General features: G+C 39.7%; 1 protein-coding gene across 24 annotated transcripts in view; it reads left to right on the top strand.

Annotated features, from left to right (window-relative positions):
• The window catches only part of FHIT (fragile histidine triad diadenosine triphosphatase), a 1501610-nt gene that overhangs the window by 1080064 nt on the left and 398145 nt on the right, over nt 1–23401 (top strand). The window contains exon 3 of one of the 24 annotated variants that reach the window (XM_059940104.1): nt 4183–4238. The exons of the other annotated variants lie outside the window; for them this stretch is intronic. Coding sequence (XP_059796087.1) covers nt 4193–4238 — 46 coding nt within the window. The 5' untranslated portion in view covers nt 4183–4192. The remainder of the gene's footprint in view (nt 1–4182; nt 4239–23401) is intronic. 24 annotated transcript variants of the gene reach the window in all.

Here is a 23401-nt window from a genome sequence, read left to right as displayed (position 1 = left end):
TTACCCTCCACTCATCCTGTGCCCTTGGTGTTTCTATTCCAGGAACTTGGCCTTAGGATATTGCTGAATTTAATTGAGTCTGGATTGGTGTCCCTGAGACGGGGCGGGTGTGGGGGGGACGGGACAAGAAACAGATAAAGTCCCTTGTATTGTGTCTCCTGACAATTGAGTGAGAGCTGTGTTTTCTAACACTTCTTAAGTAAGAATTTTATAGAAACCAACATGCATAATAAACCTCAAAATAGAATTTCAATGTAATCATTGACACTTCTGTTAAAGCTCATAGAAACGAAACAGGCAGACTCAGCTGGGTGTAGCATTGAGGTTACAAGAAGATAATTTGAGTTGGAGTTGAGAGTCCATGCAGGTGGGGGGTAGAGGATTAGTGCTGGGAAAACTGGGACTTTTTTTTTTTTCTTTCTTTGGTGAATTGTCTGTGGCACTTACTGTCCTTTCACTTGCTGTGAAATATGGGAATCTGGCGCAGTGGAAAGAGCTTTCTGCAGGCCATTGGAAACACAAGTCCTAGTCCAGCCTTTCTCACTTAATGACTGAGAGACCAAGGGAAAGTCAGTTTCCTGAATCTCACCTGGAAAACAGACATCTGTGTTGTACATCTTACAGAATTTTTGTAAAGATAATCGAGGAGCATAAATAAATGCACTTGGTAAATTGTAAGACAAACGCTAGATAGTGTTATTACCCACATGCTGGCTCAGGAGCAAGAGGAGCGGTGAGCGAGAACTTCCCAGGGGCAGCCTGGATTGACTCTTGGCTAAATAGAAGTAGCAGTTCTTATTTTTTCATTATGCCAGACATCTAAGATTTCACCTAGCTTTCCCATGGAGCGTTCAGAAATCCACCCCCCACCCCCGCTTTTTTTTTTTGAAACTTGAAAGTGAGCGTGAGTGATACTGAAGTTGTGCCTTAAGCAGCTTAAAGGTATCTACATTAAAGCAGTGAGATGCGGTGTTTCAAACTGCCCATTTGGAAATGATTTTTTTTTTTAATTTTTAAATTGAAGTATAGTTGACTTGCATATTATATCAGTTACTGGAAATAATTTTTTAAAAATCATAATGCCTCATCATAGACAACGGTGAAACTTACTTACTAGGCATTCCCATCCCCTGCTGATGGGGTACGGAAAGCCCATGCAGTACAGATTGAAGGCAAAGCAATGTGTAGAAGACCATGTTGGTGGGAAGTTGTGGCAGATTTTTAAAAGAACTGCCTTTTGTAGCTTTTCAAATCTTCTTTTGCAGTGCTGCATTTGGGCTCAGAGGAATTCTTAGAAACTTCTTGGTTCTTCTCTTTTTTTTTTTTTTAAATTTTTATTTATTTATTTATTTATTTGTTTATTTATGGCTGTGTTTGGTCTTCGTTTCTGTGCGAGGGCTTTCTCTAGTTGTGGCAAGCGGGGGCCACTCTTCATCGCGGTGCGCGGGCCTCTCACTATCGCGGCCTCTCCTGCTGCGGGGCACAGGCTCCAGACGCGCAGGCTCAGTAGTCGTGGCTCACGGGCTTAGTTGCTCCGCGGCATGTGGGATCTTCCCAGACCAGGGCTCGAACCCGTGTCCCCTGCATTAGCAGGCAGATTCTCAACCCCTGCGCCACCAGGGAAGCCCTTGGTTCTTCTCTTGATGGGGAGCATATTAGTTTATTCTCTGTTTGTGTATTGTGTGAAAACTGCCTGTGGGCAGAAAAATCCATACACGTCTTACGTATACATGCCCTGATCTTTTGCTCCTCTGGAAGTGGCTATGACCTCCTCTCCCTCCTGGAGAAAGCTCAGTATGTTTATTTTTTCCCCTCTGGGTTGAGGTATTGCATTACTAATATCCCAAAGAATGTTTTTTTTAGGTAAGAGCATAGTCACATTATTTAAGATACTAGAAACCAGTTTGTGTGTATGTGTGAGTGTGTGTACACTTCCTACCAACTAAGGGATGCTTTGTTCTATTATACAGTTTCAAAATACAATCACCTTGCCTACAAACTTTTAAATATGAAACATGCTCGCCTTTCACTGAACACTGATGTTAACCAAGCTATGTTAAGAACAGTTGCCTCTTTAACCATGTCAATAGATCTAGTAGTATCTGAACATTGGTTTCTCTTTGGATCATGTTATGGCACAATTTATTTATTCATTGACTCCCTCATTCATTCACCAAGTATTTACAGAGTAACTTGTATGTGCCAGGCTCCATTCTTTTTGTTATGATTCAGCAGCAAATAAGACAAAAATCTTGTGGCCATAGAGATTACATTTCAGTGGAGAAGACAGATAATCAACAAGTCAACAAGGAAATAATGTAGTTGCCGATAGTGATATGGCCTATGAAGGAAATAAAACAAGGGGATAGTGAGTGTTGGGAAGGGATGATGTTTCTGATAGAGTGTCCAGGGATGAGTTTTTGAAGATATGATATTTGAAGTGAATGAAGCAAAGGGGGAGGCCTTGGAAAGATCAAGGGGAAAAGTGTTCTAGGTAGTAGTACAAAGGCCTCCAGGTGTGAAAGCTTGGGATATTGAAGGAACAGGAAGAAAGCCAGTGGAGCTGGAGCTTTGTGAGACTGGTAGGAATTGAGGTTGGCTGCGTAGGCCTGGCCAAATTAAGTCAAGAGGACCTTGTAGGCTCTGATAAGGAGTTTGCAATGGGAAGACAGTGGGGAGTGTTAAGCAGCGGTGTGATCTGATTTGTATTGTAAAAAGAATTTTATGGTGTTCTGTGGAGAACACATTATGGAAATAAGTTCGGAAGGAGAGAGACTGGCTGGCTAGAGGCTTTGGGAATAATTCAGAAAAGAGGTGATGGTAGCTTGGATGTAATGTTACTGGTGGAGATGGTGAGAAGTGATCAGAATCTTGATGTATTTTGAGGATATTGTACCATATTATGTAATCCAGGAATGTGAACTAATATGATCAAGTCCTATTACACAATTATATAGTTTATATGCTGACTTTAGAACCTAAATTTTGGCTACTAGGACCATACTATTCTTAAATCTGACTAAATATGTGGGGGATGGACAGAATTACAAAGCTGTGATGACTCGCATGTCCAATCTGTTGCATCAGAGTTCTTTAGATACATTATATTCCCACTAAAACATTGAAAAGATGCCAGTACAAATTCATCCAACTTTATACCTGACAAAATACAATATTGCCATATTATCCTATTATGGCCTATAGAAAGTCTGTAAGTCCATTGCAAAGTAAATATAAGTTCATGCTGATTTATTATTATTATTAAATTAAGCATTATATTTGTACGAGAGAATGACCAAAGCCAGATGAAATTACAAGGTAGAGATTTCTGGGTTTTGTCCTAATGGTTTAAAACATTGCCATATTCTAGTTAGGGTAGGGGCAACAGAGATTGACTTCAATATATTTTATCCCTAAAGAGAAATTACAGTGTTGTATTCCTAAAGCCTCACTAAATGCTTGAAGGCCTTCAAACGTTGTCTGGACTAACCAGTGGTGGCATTATGGCTGCAGAAGTTCCAACAGAAAATAATACACTTCTTTTATGATAGATCCTGTAGACTTTCTTAGAGTCACTGGGGTTGGAATGGACTGGATCATGTGTCTAGCTCTCTACAGATGCCTGCAGCCAGGGGACTGTGATATGCCTGTTGGCATATCAGACACATTCTTGATCCCTAAGGATGGAACCCTACTTACAGACTTTGAGTAGGATTGAGTCCCCAGTTGATGCCAGGCGTGTTGCTGGAGGAAGGGGGAAAGGGCTCTGGGGAGCAAGAGATGTTCACCACCATGATACGGCGATAGCACCGTAGCATCCGCAGGCTGCCTGCCCTCTGTGAGCTACCCTCCAGATACCACGGAGCTCTGGACCCCTCGTTTGTGTGGCAGAGATATTTTGCTTGAAATACCACAAGTTCTGTTTATCTGCTTTGTCCTTATAGGGGACAAAGGAAATGAAACTTAGAGATAGATGGTTCTCCAAACAGCGCAGTAGAAGAAATGCATTTTGTTCTCAACAGAGCCCATCAATTTTGATCCCGAAGAAGCATGTTGAAGAGTACATTCAATAATCCTCTCTTTCCAGTGGTTTATTGTGATCCACATACAGAATTCCCTCTTGGAAGTTCACATTGATGGAGCCTGTTTTCATAGCTCTCCTTTCTAAATCCTATTTCATAGATGCCAGAAAATGAATGGAGAAATGCTGAAGAAGACAAAGAAACAGCAACTTAACTGTATTCTAATTCTCACAGCAGTGGTTTCAGACCTTTAAGATCCTACTAGGTGAGTTGTTTGAAGGAGCTAGTTTTGAAAAAGGTTTTTGTGCCCAAAGGGAATATTTTACTCCATATGTCAACAACTACAATAAACACATTTCCACAGTAGAGGGAACCTTTTCTAGGTGGCAGAAGAGAGCTCACTCTAGGGATTACTGTTACATGTCCAAGGTCAAAAAACAGTAGCTAATGAATGCAACAGGGAAGAAGAGGTGGCAGAGTGAAAATTAGGGTCACGTTTATGCTTTGTTAAGGTTAAATTTATTTTTAAGTGAGAAATTCTACCTTTATTCAAACAGTCCATACCCAAGAATAAATGAAAATATACTTAAATAGCCCATCTTCCTCTTCTGAGCATGGGCTATAAACTCAGGCTCTAAAAGAATCATAAGGTTTTAATTCCGCAAAAGGTAACCCTTGATTTCAGTTATCTTTTCCTGCTGGGGACCCTGACAGGTATGTGTTCTTTAGAGCCAACATAGTATGACCTGTCAATTCAGATGCCAAGTCTGATTATTTTGCCCACGTAAACAGTCTGGTAAATCTCCCTGAACACATTTTTCCACCTAATATTTGTGGTTTTAAGTAAAAGATGCTACTGTGACTATATACGATATTAGCAAATGGTCCAAAGGTGAAATTCTAACAGAAAGGCCAAGTGTAATTTAAGAGGATAAAAATGAAATACGCTGCGGCTCCTCCTCATCTGTCCCACGTACCATATCTATTTCTCACTAGGTAATGCTAGGAAATGTTTATTTTTTCCTATCTTGAAGCAATTGCCTCATTGCTGATCTGTTGAAACTATTATTACATTTAACATACTTTTCCTGTATGCCATGTATTTATCCATATAGCATGCACAGTATGGGACCTCGGGTTTATTAATATACATAGTAATATAATAGTATATTGATGAGAGAACCGGCATTTAGCATTGTTTCTAGGGTGCCATTGTAATTGAAGGTAGAAGTTTATTTTATGTTTTGTGACATGACCATCTTATCACTGGCAGTGAAATGTGACTATCTTAAGGTCCTCCTCTTAGTCACAGCAAGCACCATATGTCCCTTTTGCTGCCTATGTTAATCTGGCACACCACTTACAAGGGATAGTTTTAGTATTAAATTCCTACAAGGAAGCCTCTTTATCAGTGAAAACACTTGGTGACAGTTGAGTTAATCAGAGCCTTCCAGCCCTATTTTCCACCTTCCTAATAGTGGGCTGGCTAAGCACTCCGGCACCATGGTGATAGACTTGAAAAAATTAATAAATGGGCCTAGATTTGTTTAACTAATAATGAGCATTCCGGATGTCATTTCGCAATTGCTACATCCCTCCCGTGGCACATTAAGCTATAGCAGGCATATTCTGGTACCTGATTTGATATAGTGGTACAGAGAAACGGTGGAAAGGTGGCCTAACTCTACTCCTCTGTCCTTGGGGAAAAAGCTCAAGTTTTCTTTGCTATTTTCCTGCCATCTTTTTGTTGCTGTTGTTCTGTTGTTAATAAATAATCAAGAATAAATAAATAAGATTTCAAACAAAATGAAACTCTGTGGGCCAGCAGTAAAAGAGCTGTCCAGGATAAAGCCACAGGCTTCACTTGATCCTTCTTGTCTGGGATTTGACTTAACCTCTGTATTATGACATTCACAGCAGCCAAGGCAGGAGGGAAAACAGGCCGTGCAGTCTACATCTTGTCCCCGTAATGCCTCACAGTTTGAGGGCAGGATATATTAGTTTCCTTCTAAGCCCAGAGCTGCTGAGGTCTTGTTTCTTGAATCATTGGTGAAACTTGTAGTTATAAGTTGAGTTTTTATTCGTAAAATTCAACCCGCTTTACTTGGCTGGCTGGTGAGATTGTTTCTGCAAAGATAGAGACTTCAAATCATTTCTTTAGCTTCCATTCCTGAAAGAGGTTTTGCAAACATTTGTTTGTTTTGTTGGAGGCTTTTTCCTCCTGGTTGGGCTCATTAATACCTTTTTGTGAGTACTATTCTGCTTTCTCGAACAGCTTTTTCTAAACAGCTTTCTCTGGTGGAAAATCCAATTTAGTTGCAAGCAATATTACCAGTTCTGCTCCTTTATTTTTCCTTTCTCATTTGAAAGAAAAATAAAAGATTGTGTGTCCAAATAGAGGTGTACAGTTTATGGGATTAGAACTTCTATTAATAAATTTATGCAGCAATTATGTGTCTTCACATTTTGAATCTATCCATGACTGAAGACAGCTTCTTTATGTTGCAAAAACATATTTTTCTTCAAGACCCATCTCATTTTCTTGGATCTTAAGCTCTTACCCCACATTTCCATCAAAAGTGGACACATGGTAGAGAATTGTGTTTTACATACCCAGAAATGGAATAAATGTTGCTGTAGATTTAATCTTAGACCTGTTGAAACTTAGATGGTCCTCATGATAGTCATCTGCACAGAGTTTCTTAGTACTAATCTTTTCTCATTTCAGATGAATTCTGCTTAATACAAATGATTTGAAGGTAGCTTTCCCCATTCTCTTTAGCTCTAAAACTGGGTGATCAGAATATTTTATTACTTGGCCATAGTGTTTGGTTCTAAGAGGGCAGATCAGAAGCCAAGTTATTTATTTATTTATTTATTTATTTATTTATTTATTTATTTATTTATTTATTTAACATCTTTATTGGAGTATAATTGCTTTACAATGGTGTGTTAGTTTCTGTGGTATAACAAAGTGAATCAGCTATACATATACACATATCCCCGTATCTCCTCCCTCTTGCGTCTCCCTCCCTCCCTCCCTATCCCACCCCTCTAGGTGGTCACAAAGCACCGAGCTGATCTCCCTGTGCTATGCGGCTGCTTCCCACTAGCTGTCTGTTTTACATTTGGTAGTATATATATGTCCATGCCACTCTCTCACTTCATCCCAGCTTACCCTTCCCCTTCCCTGTGACCTCAAGTCCATTCTCTACGTCTGTGTCTTTATTCCTGTCCTGCCCCTAGGTTCTTCAGAACCATTTTTTTTTTTTTTTAGGTTCCATATATATGTGTTAGCAGACGGTATTTGTTTTTTTCTTCCTGATTTACTTCACTCTGTATGACAGACTCTAGGTCCATCCACCTCACTACAAATAACTCAATTTCCTTTCTTTTTATGGCTGAGTGATATTCCATTGTATATATGTGCCACATCTTCTTTATCCATTCGTCTGTCGATGGACACTTAGGTTGCGAAGCCAAGTTATTTAGAACCCTTCTGACCACACTCCCCTGCTGTCATCTTTGCCACCATGTAATGAACCTGAGAATGAAATCAGATGGAGCAAAGCAGAAAGGGGAGGGGGAGATGGGGACATGGGGTTAGTTATGATACCATTTGAGTACCTGGATAGTGGTGTACTGGAGCTAGCTCATACCAGCCCACAAGGACCTTCTGTTAAATTTTCAGGAATTTTGTGAGCTGGTTGATGACATGGTGGTAGCTTGAAATTGGCAAATGCCACGTATCAGCTCCCCTGTATTAAGAAAGAAAGAGAGAGAGAGAGAAAGAGAGAAAGGAATGAAGGAAGGAAGAAAAGAAAAGAAAGACAAGAAAAGAAAGAATATATTGTGAAACATTTCCCAACCACCACTGCCTGGGCCCACCTTAAATAAAATCACATGACCTCTTGTCATGTGAGCTAATTAGCTCCCTATCTCCCCAGCCCGCCTTTATTTTACTTAAGTTAGTTTGAGTTGATTTACAATCACATGTAATATGTAGCCACCCAAGTTATGGCTTGGCCAAATTATTTTTTTTTTTTTGCTGTTATGATAAACATCTTTCTTTTATTTTTATGTAGAAGATAAAATGAGGGAACCAATACAGCTTTTGGTTAAAAAGCTGCACACTAAAAAAACAAAACAAAACAAAAAACTGCATACTTCTTTTGGGTTTACAAAATATCTGAAGGAAGTACTACAAAATTTCTAGAACTTTTTAGTGGCTTATTGTAACAATCTGATAGATTCACTGTCTTTGGGGAGCCTTTAAACAGAAAAGGGAAGGAACAAAAAATTTTGCTGTGTGAATCAGTGGTTACAGTGTGAGGTTAATAACCTTTTAGGGAAATACCTGGGCAACAGGGACTTCTGAGATAATAGTGACTATTATTTCGTTTCTGAAATAAATTTGACCAGGATGAGTGTGGTTAAGAAGTTGCACATTGGGCCAGTAATAATCGGTTGAATCAAACTGCTCTGTCAAGTAGGCCCATCTCTTTTATCACTTTGCATGTATGAATTCTAAGTTTGCTTCAGTTTCTGATAATTGGTGAATATTGTGGAACAGAATGCACATCTCAAAAAACTGCATGATTTTCAGGGATTTAGTTCCTTTAAATAGTCCCACAGTTCTGCTTTTAGTCATCTGAGTTAAATTTGAAGCAAAATGCATAAGAAATGCTTATATCAAGTGTTCACTGGGTTTGAATTTAATTTCTAATGATTTATGCCTGGTTATTATCATGTGTCCCACATGCCATTGTTTGAAAATCATTAGATACTATGCAAGCCCAAGCGGTGAAACTTGTACATAATTTACATACGATATGGGTGCAAAATCTGTCATCTGTTTCATTGCCAAAAGAAGAAGCAAATTTTAAGAGAAATTAGACAAAAAACCCTTACACGTTCAACAATGCGATTTCCTATAGCACTGAAGTTTGTGGATTATTTTCAGTAGAAGATAATTCAGGGGAGGAAAACATTGTAGGTTGTCCATCTGACAGTGAGAACATAGGAATAGGATTCCCTATGTGTCAGAGTTAATTAAAGGATAATGTTGGGCGATTGGACCACAATTCTACGAGACAACCTGGATCAGTGGGATATTCTAAAATTATATGATTGGAATTGAGGTTTTCTCTCTAAACCAGTTGGACAATGTTCACAGCGTATCACACTTCTTTCCATTTACAAAGTGCTTTCCGTTTGGCAAAATATTTTTACAGATCAGTTGAAATTAGGGAAGCTTTATGTTTAAGAAAAAAATTAAAATGTCAGTCAACCCAGATAATGTTCAAGACTTATATAAAGCAAATGGTAATCAAGTATATCTATCCAAATTTTGCCTGCTATCTCCTCTTAGACAAGGAGTGTCTGTGTAACCATAAGTCACTTCAGGGTACCTGTCTGTAAAAACTGTGAAAGCAAAGGGCAAATGGGTTGAAGAAGGGAGTAAAAAATACCCATCTTCCTGGGTTATTATGAATGTTACATGAATTGAATGGAATAATTAATTCATGCCTAGTGCTTAGCACATTTTCTTGCACATCCATACTGATGAATAGGTGTTAGCTATTTTTATTGTTATTATATAGTTACCAGCCTTGCTCATGAGAATCATAAGCTATGGTTAACTAAATAAATCCCTACTGCTCCGTTTATTCTGTGCACTCTGGATAAAGCTGCCCATGTGAGACACCACCTCATCTTGGATCTACACAACTGTTTGGAACATATGTCCTTGTGACTTTTAAATAGGCATGTATTTGGAGATTTAGATTTTTCTGTCCAACATCTTCATATACATGGCATCTCTCTTGAGCGCCAGGCACAGGGGCCATTTGTCATACCCTGTACTTCTTTGGAAGCTGTTGGCCTATCTCCTAAGCGTATAACTTACTCCCCTGTCACATCCCACCCTCCAGTGAATTTTGCTTATGAATTTAGAGACTAATTATCTCAAACCTATCGTTCAGTTTTGGTGGCTATCTGGGCACTTTCATTTAGTATGGTGAGCAATAAACAGAAATTTTATTTATGTTAATTATTATGGGTGTCAGAAATCATAATAGTGAGGGTCGTCCGTTTATAAATTGAAGCCATGAGGATATGTGCTGATATGCTTTATGCTGCTTTTTATCTGGGCATGGTAATTCATTTAGAATACATATTTTTGGCTTATAGTTGCCAATGCATACACTGCCTAAAGAACTGTCATTATTTGGTTATTCTGTCAGTTTGCCATTGCTGCATAACAAATCACCCCAAAGCTCAGAGATTTAAAACAACAGTCATTTTTTATTCCTTTTGTCTTTGTGAATTATCTGTGGTTTGGCTACATAGGCTGGGCTCAGCACAGTGGTGACTCTTCTTCACACTGCATGATCTGATTCTGCTTCCTGTCTTTCATCTTCCTTAGACTAGCAACCAGACTAGCCCTGTCATTTATGTCTCATGCTTTGGCAGAGATACATTTGGGCAGGCAGAAATACTTGAGACCGTTTAAGGCCAAGAACTGGAAATTAGTCAGCACATACTACAATTTCCACCCATAGGTTAAGGCCAAAGAAAATCTTAGAACCAAGTTCAAAGTCGAAGTGCAGGGACTACATGTGGACCCAGAGGTGGTAGTACCGATATGGATGCAGAGATGGGTAAAGAATTGAGGCCAACAATGTTATTACCATGGTTATTAATTATGTGCCCCCCAGAGATACCTTACATTTGTTGGCGTTAGGTCTGTATGTTCACTGTTTCTCACAAAATCAGTACATTCTTCCTGGATATTTAGTGTATCTTAAGTTCATGGGTACTGAAAGTGGTGCTGCAGACCCAGTTTTCTTTCTTGTGTTACGTGTTAGAAAAACCCAGTCCTCCTTCCTTTGTCTCTCCTTTACTCCTCGCTCTAGTATCACACTCACAACACTTTACTTCCAACACTTCTGGTCACCAGAATGTGCGGAGATTTTCCCCCACCAAGCAATCCCCTGCGACATGAGCTGAATGTCCTACAATGTAACTCAGTTCTGACGCTGTCTACCTGGAGGTAGCGTTGGATCCCACAGGTTACAGGCTCAGTCCCGTAAGACTGCCCCCTCCCACTTCACATGCCAATCTCGAGTAGTAGGTCCCCAGGTTACCCACAATTTCTTCCTGACTTGGCAAAATCCAGAGGTTCCCACGACCTCCTCCCACTTTGGATTCCATTAATTTGCTAGAGTGGCTCACAGAGCTTGGGGAACCACTTACTTTTATTTACCAGTTTGTTAAAGGATATGGTAAAGGATACAGATGAACAACTGGATGAGGCAATACAGAGGGCAAGGTCTGGGAGACTCGCAAGTGCAGGAGCTTTTGCCGCTGTGGAGTTGGCGGTGCCTCGCCCTCCAGGGACATGGATGCTTGCCAACCTGGAAACTCTCCAGACCTCATTCTACGGAGATTTTTCTGGAGGCCTCCTCAGGGAGGCATGATCAGTCGTTAACTCCATTTTCAGCATTTGTCCCTTCTCAAGAGAAGGGGCTGGGAGTGGGCAGTAAAAATATTAAGCTTCTAATCATGGCTTGGTCTTTCTGGTGACCAGCAGTCATCCAGGCACCCACCCATAGTCACCCCATTAGAACAAAAGACACTCCTATCACCCAGGAAATTCCATGCATTTCAGAAGCCCTGTGTCAGGAGCTCTGGACAAAGACCAAACAAAAGATGCTTCCAGTGCTCTTATCACTAGGAAATTACAAGGGCTTTAGGAGCTCTGCCAGAAATCCAAGGCAGGTATGTATCTATCTATAAGAATATTGATATGAATCTATATGAATATTGTGAATATGTGAATATATATGTATATATTGTTTTCTGTTATCTCACATGTTGGATGCCAGAAAGCTTAAGACAAATTTGTAGTTGATTATAGCAGCCATAGCTCTATGATTCTTACCCTTTGTCTCATTCCTACCTCTATTTTTTTCTATAACCTTTGTTCTACTTGTTTATTTAATCTTGATTCTTTTTTTCTTTTTTAAAGGATTTCTTTTAAAACTAATTTATTTATTTATTTACTTTTGGCTGCGTTGGGTCTTTGTTGCTGCGCATGGGCTTTCTCCAGTTACGGAGCGCCGGGGCTGCTCTTCGTTGCAGTGCGTGGGCTTCTCATTGCGGTGGCCTCTCTTGTTGTGGAGCATGGGCTCTAGGTGTCAGGCTCTAGGTGCACAGGCTTCAGTAGTTGTGGCACGCAGGATCAGTAGTTGTGGCTCACGGGCTCCAGAGCACAGGGTCAGTAGTTGTGGTGCACGGGCTTAGTTGCTCCGCGGCACGTGGTATCTTCTTGGACCAGGGCTCGAACCTGTGTCCCCTGCATTGGCAGGCAGATTCTTAACCACTGCACCACCAGGGAAGTCCCAACCTTGATTCTTACATTGGACTAGTTTGTTGTCTCTTGTATTTTTTTTTTAAATGTCTTGCATCATTTCTGGTGCAAGAAGAAATATAACTATATAAATAAAATCTGAAACAACAATTCCCTGCCACTATTCGCCGTTTACCTAGTAGGCAAGGTTACAAATAATATAGTAATAGCTAGCATTTATTGAACACTTCTTTCCTCTTCTGGCCCTATGCAGAATGTTTTTTTGAGCAATGCCAAAATCCATTCCCACAACAACCTTATGAGGTATGTGCTGGCATTATCCCTTTGGAAACAAATACAGTTTATGTAACTTTTTCAGGGTCTGGCAGGTGGTAAATGCCACAGCTATGATTTGAGCTGGTGAAGGCTGGCTTTAGATCTCACATTCTTGACCACTGTTACGCTGCTTCAGATTGATGTGCTAAAAGGAAAGGATAAAAGGAATGGATAGTAATTCTTTTCTTCTTTCATGAGTCCTTGAGTCAGGTTTCATTCCTTGTTCGTCTTCTATTTTTTTTTCTTGTGTCTCTTGTAAATATACCTAATTAAAATGTCAGCTGCTAATGGCTTAAAAAATGCCATTTAAACTGTGTGACACTTGGCATTCCAGTCGCTATGGGTTAAACAGAAAACTTTAAGGATTTAAGCAAATGAAAATGATTTATGAATCCCCCTTACCAGTACAGATATATTTAGCATAACTGTCCTCATATTTATGATGAGCATAATACTTCCAGGTACATTTTTTGTTTTCTTGCAGAAGTTTGGTGGTAAATGTGGAAATTAAACTGGAAAATATGGATAAATCAGCACAATTCCAAACACCTGCTCAAAACATTCGCTTTATTGACTTAACAGTTGACTCTTTAGGATGTTTTTATAAAAACATTGGCTCTAGGCAGAATAAGTATTCTCAGTGAATATATTTGTTGACATATCACTTAGAAACTACTACACTGACAGATTTTTGGAATTTTATATGAGTTTGAATGACAAGCAAAGGCCATTTTAGATGAGAGCAGCTCTTCACGTGTTTACTGGCTGATTTTGTATTTATATAATTTTAGCGATGAGGCTTTCTTGCTTTGATCTTTTAGTGTCACATTTGGCTAAATTATTTGGAAAGTCTGCGATGATTTTTTTTAATGGGCATCATGCTGTTTCACTTCATTAATTACTATACAAGTAACATCTTTCAGAGAAACTTGAAGTAATCACTTTTTCTTCAAATCATTTGTAATTTCACAACCCTGAAAGTCTCCGAAGCCATTTTAGTAATGATCATTTTTCTGTTAATCAGTTATCTGTGCATAGAGACAAGTAAAGGGCTTCTTGTGGTATTTCCTTAATTCTCTTAAGAAGGGCCAAGTGATGATTGTGTATCTCCCAGTTGTCTCCCCTTGGAATGACTGCTTGGTAGGTCACTGACAGATGGACGTCCCCAAAACTGGGTTCCATTCTTCAACTCCTTTTAGTAATTGCCATTTCTTCAACTAATAGTATAACTATGGTAAATGAAAAACTGTGAGTTCCTTTTGGTGTCACAAGACAGCAACCATATGTGACTTCTTTACCCAGTAAAAGAAATTTATTGATCAGTGGTAGCTTGGCACCCTAGATCCAGGTAGCTAATTTGATTTTGTTAAGAATCTTTATCTCTCCATTTTGGAGCTCTGATTCTGTTATGTTGGCTACTTTCTTGGTTGGATACCTTGTTTCTTGTAGTGGCCATGGGCAGCCTGAGGCTGTCATCTTACCAGTAGCAGCAATCTCAGCAGAAAAAAAGAATCTTTACTCACGAACTCATTGCTAGAATCCCACAGAGAACTCTCATTGGTCCATCCAGATCATGCGCCCACCTGAAACCCCAGAGCTGAGGTCAAGCCTCTCACATGAATTCCTTCCTGTGAGGGAAGTAGCTGTGCTTCCCTGTAGGAAAATAGAAGTGCTATTACCAGAATGCAGGAATGGTTGCTCAGTTAACAAAAATAGTTGTCTACTACTAAATGCACAAAAATAAACTATAGGGATGTATTTTTAATTGTGTTACCAATCTATAAGCTGCAATTAACCATTTTTTTAAATAATGAAAGGTATTTAAGGTAGGGAGAATATTTTTTCTAAGTGGATGATTGATTATATTGTAATCAATTGGATGTGCATTATGGAAAGAACTTTAGCTAGGATGTAATTCTCTACAACAAATACTTACTGAGCATTTGTTACATGCCAAGAACTATGCTGTGTCCTGGAGATACAAAAATGACATAGTTCCTCCCTGCCCTTGACTTCCCGCCCCTCGTTCTTAAGGGGATTAGTACAGAAGACAAGAAAATGAGTAGTTGCAATTCCATGTGATAATTGCAGTAGCTGAGGATTGTTCAAGGCTTCTTGGAAACTCAAGAGGGATGTCTAGCTCAGGCTGAGGATGCTGGTTAGCTGAGGTGATCGACTCTTCATCCTCTGGCCCTTGTTATGCCTCTCCTGCTTGATCCCTTGCCGTGTTCCCAAATGGACCCTCACTTTAGTTGTTCTAAATCCTTTTTAGCTCTCCAGTTAATCCACTGTCGGTCATGTCTCCATGCATTTAGCCATACACTTGGTCTTGCCTGTTTTTTGGTTCTCATAACCTTTCATTCTGAGCTGCCTATTGGATGTCATGCTTGCTGGAGTAGGTATGGTGATTGGCCTCCAAGGAGCCTTTCTAACCTCCTTGTCTTGTGCCTTCCTCTACTGAAAAACAGGAAAGCCAATAGCTACATTCCCCAGTCTCCCTTCCAGATAGGGTTCTGAATATGATCCCTTTTTTGCCAGTTAGAAAAATTTGCTTGTGTTTTCAAAGGCAAAATTGAGTCTGAGGCCTCTTTTTTTTTTTCCTTCTTTTTTTTTTTGTGGAGTGGGGGTGGGGAACATTTAAGTTCTACTCTCTTAAAAAATTTGAATTATACAACTATAGTTGTCTTTAACTATAAGCAACGTGTTACATAGTAGATCCTCAGAACTTATTCATTTGTAACTGAAAGTTTTTACTGTTTTAAACCTCTCCCTCTTTCTCCTCACACCCCAGTCCCTGGCAACTACTTTTCTATTGTTTCTATGAGTTTAGCTTTTTTTTTTTTTTTTTTTTAAGATTCCACATAGAAGTGGGACCATGCAGTACTTGTCTTTCTCTGTCTGATTTCACTTAGTATAATCTCTCCAGGTTGATCCATGTTGTTACAAATGACAGGATTTTTTGTTTTTTAAAGTTTAATGATATTCTGTGGTATATATATACCACATTTCCTTGATCCATTCATCTGTTCAGACACTTAGGTTGTTTGCATACCTTGGGTATTGTGAATAATGCTGCAGTGATTATGGGAGTACAGATAGCTATTTGAGATAGTGATTTTGTTTCCCTGAGATAAATATCCAGAAGTAGGATTGCTGGATCATATGGTAGTTCTATTCTTAATTTCTCGAGGAAACTCCATACTGCTTTCTACAGTGTTACACCAGTTTACATTCCCAGCCACAGTGTACAAACAGGGTTTGCTTTTCTCCACATCTTTGTGAGCATTTATCTCTTGTCTTTTTGTTTTGTTTTTACTTTTCCATTTTCATGATTTTTCGTTTTCGTTTTTGTTTTTATTGAAGTATAGCTGATTGATAATATTGTCTTCATTTCAGGTATACAGCAAAGTGATTCAGTTACACATAAATATATATCTATTTTTTTCAGATTCTTTTCCTTTATAGGTTATTACAAAATATTGAGTATAGTTCCCTGGGCTATGCAGTAGGTCCTTGTTGGTTATCTGTTTTATAAACAGTAGTGTGTATATGTTAGGTGTGGGGTGATATGTCACTGGTTTTGCTTGCATTTTGTTGATTATTAGTGACATTGAGCACCTCTTCATGTACCTGTTGGCCATTTGTATGTCTTCTTTGGAAAACTGTCTATTCAGGTTCTTTGCCTTTTTTTTTTTTTAATTGGGTTATTTGGATTTTTTGATATTGAGTTGTACGATGAGGCTGTCTTCTTCTGTTCTCCAGTTTCTGCTGGCTAGAACATTGGGGGAAACATTGGGTGTTTTGGCCGCAGTGTTTTCAGCATCCAGTCTCTAACTTCGGGGTCACTGAAAAGCAAAGCATGGGGCATCTATTTCTTTGCCGATATGGTTTTCTTGTAAATCCAGATGTGTTGATGACAGCAGCTTTCTGAAGACTGTTCACAATACTGGCGATATATTTCTGATGTCAATGGTTCTGTCAGTGGCTTCCTGATTTTCCATCTTCCTAATGGTGGCAGAAGTAGCAGCACTGCTCGTTAGTCATTCCGGATGTCTTTCCAGAGCCCACACTTCCAGCCTTTCCAGTGACTTTGATGTATCCCATCACCTTGTTTTATCTCTGTTTTGAGCAGCTCAACTCTGACAGCTAAAACCACTCACCTCCTCTGAGCCTCAGTCTCTATCCAAAACTTGGAGATTGCCAAGCCTGAGTCTTAAAGTTTTTCACAAGAATGCACTGAGGAAAGGCATGTAGGAAAGTTACTCAGTGAAAGGCACCTTGGGGCAAAGGGTTGCTGTTAGCTAGTTTGAACTTGCTGGTTTGTCCATTAGATGAGAAAATTTCTCTCTACGAGAAATATTGTTGAAATCAAGAAAACTGTTTTCCCTCATCTTCTTAGAGGAGGAGAGAAGGTGTCTTTTTTTGCATCTTTTTTTTTTGGTTTTGTTTTGTTTCTTGGATTCCATATAGCTTGCCCTTTCTCAGCCATGACCACATAATGCCAGACTCTCTTTGGCCTCTAGTCACTCACTTATGTGGTTCACATGTTGTGTTCAAATACTTAACAGCAATCACTCTTCATGGTGCAGGACTCTGGATTGGATAAATGTAACTTTTGAATTCCTTTGCATCAGTTGAAGAGTGAAATTTTCGTAGAGCCCAAACCTCTGTCCCACTGTGGAATAATTAAGCAGAGAACTGGGTTTTACAGTGAAAGACCTTTGATCTAAGCCACTAAGAATGCGAACTGAGTTTCAGTCTTCTTATCTTTAAAATGGGTATAATCATTGCTGCCTCACAAAGTTGTTAGGAGCATCGAGCTACGCAATAGGAAAGTACTACACACGTGGAATTCATACCAAGGTGGAGGTGATGGTTACGAAAATGTTTGACTAAGTCAGTGATCCAAAAGATAGGATAAACAGGTAGCCATTCTTTTATTTCCATTGATATTAATCAGGGTCTCTCATGTACAGACATTGTTAAGATATTTGTGTACATCACATCACTTTACCTTGACAATATGCTCATTAGGTAGATATTCCTGTCCCCATTTTACAGGTGAAGATGTTGACTCAGTGTAATTAGCTTGTCTGCATTGAAATTGACTTTGTGACTCTATAGTTTCCACCTTCTTTCCTTTAATTATAGATCCAAAGGCCTCAGATTTCCTGAAAAAGTTTCAGGTATTTTCAACTACAAGGAGACAGTGCCTGACAGAGATAATATTTAGGTTTTTATCTGGTACTCCTTTGACCCACTCCTAGCTTCAACTCCGTTCGTATTGGTGCCCTGGTTTAGCTCCATTTAAATCATGATATCAGCCCACATCGCAGTCACAGGCTTGCTGAGACAAGAGTGACTGACAGCTAGCTACTTAATCATATCCCTTCCAGACTGGGAGTCACAGACGTAAGGTGTTTTTTCAGTCTAACTCACACTTTAATTATTATTATTATTATTTTAAGTTTTGTTTAAGCATGAAAATACATCTCTCTCACTGAGATGGGATTTTAGAAGCTCTTGTAAAAATGCCTTTTGCATTCCAAGGGGACTCCTGCCCCTCATCACCTTCACTTTCCATTGTGAAAGGAAATGAGAAGTAAGTTCAGTTGTTAAAATGTCATTAATTACCCGTACCAGGCGGCTCTGCCATCAGGTGGGAATTCTTTAAAAGGAAACCCTTCTGCCCTGGGGAGTCGGAGTACCATTTGGGAAAAGCTGCTTCGGTGTTTTCTTAATTATCTTTGTTGTTTCCGTGCATTTCATGGAAATGTAATAATTTGTTAGCTCTCACTACCTGTGTATTTTGAAATAGAAAATTGTTTGAATACAATTTCTATTTCAGGCGGATTCTTAACCACTGCGCCACCAGGGAAGTCCCAGGATACTGTATTTAAAAAAAAAGTTCCTAGTGAATATTTTTTCTAATTAGAACAGATGACATATTAAACTAGAGGTGATATGATACATCTTATCAGGTCACTGGGTTTTATTTGCCTCATGCTATTGAGTTTTGCCCTTTTTTTTGTTTGTTTTTTTAAATCAATTCTGTTACTAGCCCATAGAGCATATTTGTGCAAAAAGAACATGTACACCCTTTCTGGGGAGACACAGCCCCACACTAAGATGCATGGCCTGGTGAGAGGGGCCCAGCTGGATATCAGCTCCTAACTCATCTCACGGGCCGGCACCACTGCATGTTACAGCCGCTGGTAATAAACGTTCAAGGTAATGTGTGAGTTAGATGGGACAGGAACATAATTTCTGCACTTGTCTGGCACTGGGGATGTGTGAGGGTACCCTGAAACCAAACCCTCTGTTAGGATAGACCTTGATAATGCCTCAGCCTTAATGAAGCAGCGTCGTGGGCAGGTTTGGGTTAGCAGAAAAGAGGAAGTTCATCCTCAGCCAGGAAATGTGAGACATGGCAGCTCCAGAAAAAACCTTGACCTTGAACTCTCCAGTTGCTTCCCTCTCTCTCCTCCTCCTCCTGCCTGGCACTGTTGGAGGTGTGTTGACGTAACAACACAAGTAGCAGCAAGAGGTAACGTTTGTTGGACTCCTGCTGTTTGCCAGGCAAACCACCAACAAAGAGAATATATATCCCACATTGACTTGTGCCAGATACAGGAGGTTCAGTGATGAGCAAATCCAGAGCAATCTCTGTCCTTGACCTCGTGGAGTCTGAACTTAGTAGAGGAAATGGACAATAAGCGAGACCAATAAATATATATTACTATGAATGATGGAAAGTTTTGTGAAAAGAGTACAGGACACTACGAGAGCAGAGTGCTGGGTGGGGGGTGGAGGCCAGTTTGGATGGATTTAGATTTTTGAGCCACCCTATCAATAATAAGAAAATGCAGATACTGCTTTGCTCCCAAATCCTTCCACTGGAAAACTCTAAAGAGTTCCAACATTAGCAAGTGAGAAAATGAACAACTTAACTTCAAAGAAGTCACCGTACCCAAGGTGTTGGTATCTCTGCCACGTCTTTTGGGGCTGTGTAGGCTCCTGCCTTGGAGACCCCTGCCCACTGCCAACACCCAAGATAAGAAGCTCTGGCAGGTGTGGGGTGGTTGGTTTTCCTTTCCCAGTACCAAGAAATCATAGCTGGGTTACTTCATATAAAACCTCTCCTCCTCTTGGCAAATGTTGAAATGTCTGTGCTCTTCTTGCTGTGATGAGGGAAGAGGTTTGGAGAGGCTGAAGTTTGCAACTATTCAAGTAAAGGTTTCTGATTAAAACCCCATTGTAAATGTTTCACAAATATTTGAATTGAATTGATGTGTTAGCTCCAGGCTGTGGGGACAGAATCTGGGCTTACCTGTTTGATCTGCACAGTTTTTCCCCTTTAAATAGATGCTGTGCTTGATGTTCAAGCATCCTCTCACCTATGATCTTATACTTATGCTATTTGCCTGGTCCCCGGAGGCGTTTTGAGGATGCAGCCCTTTATCGACACAGCCCCAGGTGCTGAATTCATTCCTTTGCATGTGTTCCTGGCAAGGAAAAGACATCACCAGTAGGTGTCATCTTTGGAATCTACCCATCTCTTCTGAAAGTATTTTACCTTTTGGCTCCTGTGGCATTGTTTTCTCTCCCCTTTTGTCTTTCTGACAATGCCTCTGACTACTTCCTTCTTTTTCTTGGCTCCCATTCTTCTATTCTCAGCTGGGTATTTACTTCCTCCGTAGCCTCCTGTTTCCTTCTGTCCCCTGCTACCTCCTTGCCTCCCTCTTTCCTTCCTGTCCCTCATCCCCTTCCCTTTTCTTCTCCTTTACTCCACTCCACTCCACTCCACTCTACTTCATTTCATGTCCATTGAGTGTGTACTTGATGAATACCCTAGGGTTGGTGGAGTGCATGTCCATCTCTCTTCTCTCCCTGGCAAGAGAGGTTGAGCAGGAACCTACTCTTGCAGAAGTAAGACCTTGTAGGACCTATAAATCTAGGTTGGGCTTGGCTGCATGTATGTGTGTGTACCTGAACACAGTTATTGGATTGCAGTAGGGTTTATTGGTGTTCTTGGAAGAGGAAATAACTTTTCAACAATTTGGGTATTATTTCTGTGTGTGATTTCGTCATTTACAAAAAATCACATGTTGAATGTTTTCATTTTTTAAATTGTATAAAAATATAGGAGATCAATTGATAGGAGAATGTGATACAGAAAAAATATGTAACTTGAGACTCAGGCTGCCTGAGTTCCAGCCTCAGACTCATGGTTTTTCATTTGCAAAGCTAGTTTGCTCTCTGAGTCTCATTTTCCTCAGTGATAGAATGGAGATAACACTGGTGCCCATTTTGTGAAGTTGTTGTGAGCATTAGGTGATAATCCCATACAACACTTAGCTTGATGCCTGACACATGTCAGGTACAGTTAGACGTGGTCTTGTTTTACCCTCCAGTTTTACAGATGGGAAAGCCAAAGACAGTGTCACATGGCAGCTGGTTAGAGGCAGTCCCAGACCTGGATTTTTTTAAAGCTTCAGTGATCGCTCTGCAGGGTTCCTTTTCACCTTTTCCCTTAGAATTGATTCCATGGGGAAAAAAAGAACTTCTAACAAATGCAGCAGAGGAATGGCATATCACAAAAATAAACAGACTGAATTTGGATATTGAATATGTGTGTGTGAGAGAGAGCAAAGTATGGAGAGACAGAGAATCCCAGAGAGAAATAGCAGAACCCCAGAAGACACAGAAAAACAGAGAGAGAAAGAAAGTGTGGACTGGGTAAAAAGAGGTATGTCTTTTGAATGGATATCTAAGCATCATTAAGAAGATGAACCAGATAAACATTTTGAGTTCAGTACATTTTATAAAAGACATAGTAGAGGTTTCTAAGACCCAAAATGCAAGAATGGGCTGGATAGTAATCTGAGAGGGTCTTATATATATCCTTAATTTAAATTTGATACCAAAAGAAACCTTGAAAAGTTTGGGGTGGGAAAAATAGGCACCAAGGATGAATAAGGCATAATAAAAAATAATTACATTACTTTAGATTACACATTTGAAGTGTCTTAAACATCAAGAAACAAGGATGAGAAAAATGGCATGGATTTAGACTGACTAGGAAAATAGAGTTGACTCTTGAACAACAGGGATTTGAACTGCACGGGTCCACTTATATGCAGAGTTTTCCAGTAAACATACAGTCAGCTCTCCATATCTGGGGATTTCACATCTGGGAAATTTCCATCTGTGGTCGATTGAATCCTCAGATGTGGAACTTGCAGATTCGGAGGGCCAACTGTATTCGTTGTCTGCGCCATTTTATACAGGGACTTGAACATCTGCAGATTTTGGTGTATGGTGGGCTCCTGGAGCCGGTCCTCCATGGGGATACTGAAGGAGGACTGTAATGTGATTGTTCAAACCAGTATAAAAGTAAATTTACTACTTACAGTAGAATTAGGGCATCTCCCAGTCCTTTATATATATATTATATTACTTGAAAGAAAAAGAATTAGATGGTGCTTTATTAAGAGACTGGGAATGTGAACAGGAATATGTAGTCTGGGAAAGTTTACAAGTTGGCTTAAAAAAGCCTTCCACATGTGGGTAGCAGAGGGTCATAAATACACATATGTATGTAACACATTTGTTGAATTCGTTCAAAGGAGACTCTCCTTGTCGGAAGCTGAGGATCTAGAAATGAATTTGTGTTGTATTTAGAAAGGAGGAGGAGAGGAAAAGAGGATAGAGTAACTGGAAAGGGAAGGTTTAAAATCGGTGAGGTGTTCAAAATGGCAGCCGAATTATATTGTGAGGAACTAACTAAAGCAGTCCATCCAGGGACCCAGCAAAATGAATGTCTACTGTGTACAAAGAACTGTGTTAGGGGTTTTGAGGGATATGGAGGTCGAATAACCATGAAACTTGCCCCAAAGGAGCTTTTAGTCCAATCAGAAAGATGGCATTCATGCATCTGTTTATTTGTGTAGTGTTCATTAAGCATACATGAATGGACTGTGTTATTCCTGTCAACCCTAATGGCAGACATTGCTAATCAAGCCCAGCACTCTTTCCACCTGGTCCTCAATTAGTGTGGTAACCAGTTCGCCGCAGAATAACTATTATTCCCCTCCTTGCACTAGGTCCTGCTCTGCCTTAAAGGCAGACATGGTGTTTTTTTTATTATAATATCCTGAACTCCTGCCAGAGTAACCAGTACCCAATAAATGCTCAATAAATATTCATTTTATTCATTGAAGTAAAACTTACCTTCTTATAGCCATTTATTCTTATTGTATATTAAATGCTCAATATTATACCAGCAGTGACCCTTAGTTTACTTTGAACCTGTGTGTGTGTGTGTGTGTGTGTGTGTGTGTGTGTGTGTGTGTATGTGTGTTTTGGCAGATCTAGACATAGAGCTACATCTGTAAAATTTAATAATTTGAATAGCAAAGTCAGTTGTTTTTACTGGATTTGTGTAGCTCCTCAAGGCTATTAGGGTATACTTATTTAAGCATAAAGAGTAAAGCATGTATGATTTCTAGAGAGTGACTTAGTGTATATGTGATCTTGCTGAATAGGAGTGAGGGTCATATCATGATGTCACAGAGAGTTTATTAGCAACTCATAGCTTTGTGAAGTTGGAGAACATTTCCAGGGCTGGGTGGGAAGAGGGAGGAAGTTACTTTAATCACTTGCATAAGCCATTTATAGTCCTGTCATC

This window comes from Balaenoptera ricei, chromosome 11, assembly GCF_028023285.1.
Source record: "Balaenoptera ricei isolate mBalRic1 chromosome 11, mBalRic1.hap2, whole genome shotgun sequence".
NCBI classification, from domain to species: domain Eukaryota; kingdom Metazoa; phylum Chordata; class Mammalia; order Artiodactyla; family Balaenopteridae; genus Balaenoptera; species Balaenoptera ricei.
Note: the sequence above shows the minus strand (reverse complement) of the source record. Positions and strands in the feature narration are given on the sequence as shown.